Consider the following 5,137-nt stretch of genomic DNA (forward strand, 5'->3'; position numbering starts at 1 on the left):
CCTAGGATTCAAACACCCCTGACTCTCGACTCCTGCTGGCTGCTCACTTGCACCACCATGCCTATGTGTCTGCACGTATATACTCTAATGCCAGAACGTCTAAGATGGTCTTTATTGTCCACCCTTTGAAAATATCATAACTTTAAGGTTGTCATTTGTGTATGTTGTAGGATTGGGATGCTTTGCACTGATCCATGAGGATGTCCATGAGAGTCGAATTTTTTTATGCCATTATGATGTCTAAGCTTACCAATCAGACAGAGACGAACTTGATTATTAAAATATTTTCAACACTGCTTTCATATACTCCCTCTGTCCCAAAATAGAATTCATTCTCGCTTCCCGAGAAGTTAACTTTTTTTAACTTCGACCAATTATATATAAAATAATATTAATATTTATAATACATAATTTGTATCATTACATAGAACATTGAATATATTTTCATAATAAACTTATTTGGAGATATAAATATTGCACGTATTTTTTACAAACCTAGTCAAAGTTGAAAAGTTTGATCCCATAACGACTTATATTTTGAGGTAGAGGAAGTATATGATAATGGGAGTAGTTATCTGGAAGTGGTGATGAACACAACAATACTTTCATATTATATGTTAATGGGAGAACGAAGAAACGCAGGGGAAGGGACCTATATACTAATGGTGGGAATATTCGTTTAGAAAATTACAGAAGGTTCACCAGTCTCACAATGTGTAACCTGCACATTTTTTATTTTGCACCACTGATGTTTTCTTTCATGCATGATTATTGTTTCCTTTCATGCATGATTATTGTTTTCTTCCATGCATGTGGTATCAAGTGATCGATTTGTTTCATTCAAAACAGGCGGGGATCGCAGAGATGACAATTTCTTTTTCTATAATGCCTTTCCTTTTCTCGCTCGTCCGTTGGACAACGTGGGAGGTGGGATCGATCGTATAGAGTGACAGACGGACGAACCAATGCAATTGTTGCACCAAAACGATATCCACACTTTGTTCTTTTTAGTTATAGTAGATAATACAACAAAAGCAATAATCCGGTACACAATTGTCGTAGTACGACACGAGCACTAAAAGTGGAGGATATGAAATTCTTACACACCTAAACCTTACTACCCTAGCAGTCCAAGTACCTTTTAAAAATCGTAAATATGGCTGCGTACTCTTAATAGTAATTTACGTACTGATTCGAATTACATCATCCATCCATATCAATTATGTCAACGCATATATACTGATTGGTATCTGGGTTTCGTGTGCCAGGTCTACACAAGAACACGCGCGATCTTTTCGTTATTTGCTTCTTCGGTTGTTTGGAGGCTGTTGAACAACCGGGCGTGTCCGGCCGTCACAAAGCACCCGAATGGGCGGTAGACACTCCCTTTCTGCAGATTCATCTGTACCAACAAAAAAAAACAGACAGAGCAACGTTGGTAGTTCTGCAACCCCTCCAACCCCAACTGTTTTGCATCAGCCTCTCCGACCTTGACTACTCGGCTCCACTGCTATATAAACACTGCCCCCAGGACCCTCGACTCAAGTCACAAACCCCACTCTCTCTTTACTCAACACAAAAGCATCATACACTCTCTCAGTCTCTCTCACACCCGCATCGTCAACCATGGTAAGTGACGTGCCACATCAGTTTAGCTGCTAACCAAGCATATGTTGATAACAGGCATATCTATGACACCATTCCTGTCACCATTTTCTTTGCGTGATGCAGGTTGTTGAGATGAAGGAGAACGGCAGCGTGGCGTTGGCGGCGGGCGAGAAGACGCCGCAGCTGGGCGTGAAGCGCGGCGAGCCGACGCTGGTGCCGCCGGCGGAGGCGACGCCGACGGGCGAGCAGTACTACCTGTCCAACCTGGACCAGAACATCGCGGTGATCGTGCAGACGGTGTACTGCTACAAGCCCTCGCCGCCGTCGCCCAGCGGCGGCGGCGGCAAGGACGTCGACGTGACGGCCGCGCTCCGCGATGCGCTGGCGCGCGTGCTGGTGCACTACCACCCGCTGGCGGGGCGGCTGGGGATCAGCCCGGAGATGAAGCTGACCGTGGAGCTGACCGGCGAGGGCGTCGTGTTCGTGGAGGCCGACGCCGCCTGCGACCTCGCCGCCGTCGGCGACCTCACCAAGCCCGACCCCGCCGCGCTCGGCCAGCTCGTCTACTCCGTCCCCGGCGCCAAGCACATACTCGAGATGCCCCCCATGACCGCGCAGGTACATTAACTGCTTCTCTTGCACGTTTCCGGTTGGGTGACTGGCCCGGTTTGCCACCAACGAACCGTGCCCTTAATGTCGGCCTGGCTCCATGCGCCATTTTGGTGAAAAGCTCGCTCGTGCACGCATGAATGCATGCACCCGTCCTACTTTTACTGCCGCCGCGTGCTGCAGCAGCAATGGAACTGTGGAGTTATTCGGCCTGTTCGCTGGTTGATTTCTGGGCTGGTTTGGGCTGACTGGTGCTGGTTTATTGTGAGAGGAAAACACTGTTGGCTGGCTGGTTTGGCCTGGCTGAAACCAACAAGCGAACATGCTGTTTGGTTGGAAGTTGACGGGGGCCTTGTTTAGATTGCAAATTTTTGCAATCTGGACACTGTAGCACGTTTAGTTTGTATTTGACAAACTTTGTCCGATCATGGACTAACTAGGCTCAAAAGATTCGTCTCGTGATTTACAACCAAATTGTGCAGTTAGTTATTTTTTTAACTACATTTAATGTTCCATTCATTCGTCCAAAAATTGATGTAATGGAAAGAGAGTGAAAAAACTTGGAATTTTGAGGCAATCTAAACCAGGCCGAGGGAGTTGAAAGATGGATTCAATGAGATGCCGTTTTGGTTTTAGCTAGCATAGGAAATTGAAGAACAGAAATGGAAAATTTACTGGTCCACCTTGGGAACTGGCCTCGTTTGGAACACGGGCAAGCTCCTCGGTTTGTTTCGTGGAATTACTGCGCTCCAAACTAGTGATAGGGCATCATCGTCTTGCGAGAAATTGGAACGGCTAGAAGCATGCTTGGTACTGTTGGTTTCCATAAATAAAATAACCGGGTGGTCACAAGAAAAAACGATAAATTGGAACGGCTAGAAGCATGCTTAGTATCTCTTTGTTTGCTTCAAATGAAAACTCTGTTCGGTTTTTCATTCATTTTTTAAAACAGATTAAATTTGGTCCATAATTTGGTTCAGTTATGTAAATTTGTTTGGTAGTCAACCGGCACTCGCATTGGTAAAACCCCAGAAACATGAAGCATGGTTAGCGGCCTGTTACTGGCCCCCCAGTGTTCTCTTGACTACAGTGAAATAGCACTACAGTGTTCACCTGATCCAGCGACTGCAACCTTTCTCTCGGTCTTAGTGTTTGTTCAAAAAAAATATCAAAAATTTGTTGATTTGAAGGTGGGGGTGGTTATAGTCGACGCATATACTCTGTCTAGTTTTTCCAGTTAGAGCGAGACAACTCAAGCACTCTGCTGGTTGCCTGCGATGACTTGTAATTGTTTTTCTGGTAGTGTCGTTAGATCACCAACCTCTACCTATAAATCAAACCAAATTACACCACCTTCCATCGTTTGTCTTCTATACCCATGAATGAATACAACAAATGTGATTTCCCGACATGTGGGGTCCCAAGATGAAAAGAAAATTCACCCTTGAGAAGTTCTTCACCAACTCAAGTGACAAACCACTAAATTACTTGGTTCAAATCAAGTATAGAGCTATTCAGAGTCAGAAGACATCTTTTCCTTTCCAATTTTATGCAAAATTTGTCGGTAACCAGCGATGTGGAATTACTCATACAAGCAATGTTTTTTTTTACCATGGGTTAATTGATGTGCAGGTGACGAGGTTCAAGTGTGGGGGCTTCGCGCTGGGCCTGGCCATGAACCACTGCATGTTCGACGGCATCGGCGCCATGGAGTTTGTCAACTCGTGGGCCGAGACGGCCCGTGGCGTCGCTGAGCTAACCGTGCCGCCGTTCCTGGACCGCAGCGTCCTGAAGGCGCGCGACCCGCCCGTGCACACCTTCCCGCACCACGAGTTCGCCGAGATCCCCGACGTCTCCGACACGGCGGCGCTCTACGGCGCGCAGGAGCTGCTGTACCGCTCCTTCTGCTTCGACCCGGACCGGCTGGAGCGCGTCCGCGGGCTGGCGCTTGCTGACGGCGCCCTGAGCCGCTGCACCACCTTCGAGGCGCTGTCGGGCCTCGTGTGGCGCGCGCGCACCGAGGCGCTCGGGCTGGCACCCGAGCAGCGCACCAAGCTGCTGTTCGCCGTGGACGGGCGGCGCCGGTTCTCGCCGCCGCTCCCGCGTGGCTACTTCGGCAACGGCATCGTGCTGACCAACGCCCTGGCCACGGCCGGCGAGCTGCTGTCCGCGCCCGTGTCGCGCGCGGCCGGACTGGTGCAGGAGGCCGTGCGGATGGTGACCGACGAGTACATGCGGTCGGCGGTGGACTACTTCGAGGCGACGCGGGCCCGGCCGTCGCTGGCGTCCACGCTGCTCATCACCACGTGGTCGCGGCTCGAGTTCCACGGCGCCGACTTCGGGTGGGGCGAGCCCGTCATGTCGGGCCCAGTCACGCTGCCTGAGAAGGAGGTCATCCTCTTCCTCGCGCACGGCAAAGAGAGGAAGAGCATCAACGTGCTGCTCGGCCTGCCAGCCACCGCGATGGACGCCTTCCAAGAGCTCATGGACGAGATATGATTGATTTGTCGGTGATGAGAAGCAATAACGGACATGGATGGGTTGCTATACATACATGCATATATGATGCGTAGGGTGCTTTCATTCTTGAACCGCTCAGGTTTGTAGTAAGACCGTGTTAATATTCGTTCTATGTTGGTGTTTTAAGTTTAATGGCTATATGATAATTTGCTATCGGTTGCAATGGTTCTAAGATGGTTCACGCTTAATGGAAAATAGTAATGGTTGTTCCTTTTATTGTAGTTGACGACATGTTCCCTTTTACTTATTATATTATTGGAGAGTAAATTTAACACTAAATTTTGAGAAAATTTAGTACTAAATTATTAAAATTAAGAGTATATTTGTACTAAACTAAGAGTAAATTTAGTACTAAATTATTGGAGATGCCGCAATAGTTAAAGCTAGTGAGCATCTCCAA

At 48.1% G+C, this 5,137-nt stretch overlaps 1 protein-coding gene across 1 annotated transcript; it reads left to right on the forward strand.

Annotated features, from left to right (window-relative positions):
* Positions 1-1,534: 1,534 nt before the first annotated feature.
* Positions 1,535-4,909, forward strand: LOC136453659 (omega-hydroxypalmitate O-feruloyl transferase-like). Its single transcript, XM_066454222.1, has 3 exons — positions 1,535-1,629; positions 1,732-2,226; positions 3,850-4,909. The coding sequence occupies exons 1-3, from the start codon at positions 1,627-1,629 to the stop codon at positions 4,714-4,716; spliced, it is 1,365 nt and encodes a 454-aa protein (XP_066310319.1). The 5' UTR covers positions 1,535-1,626; the 3' UTR covers positions 4,717-4,909.
* The last annotated feature ends 228 nt before the right edge of the window (positions 4,910-5,137 follow it).

The sequence above is a fragment of the Miscanthus floridulus genome, chromosome 5 (genome assembly GCF_019320115.1).
Source record: "Miscanthus floridulus cultivar M001 chromosome 5, ASM1932011v1, whole genome shotgun sequence".
Classification (NCBI taxonomy): Eukaryota; Viridiplantae; Streptophyta; class Magnoliopsida; order Poales; family Poaceae; genus Miscanthus; species Miscanthus floridulus.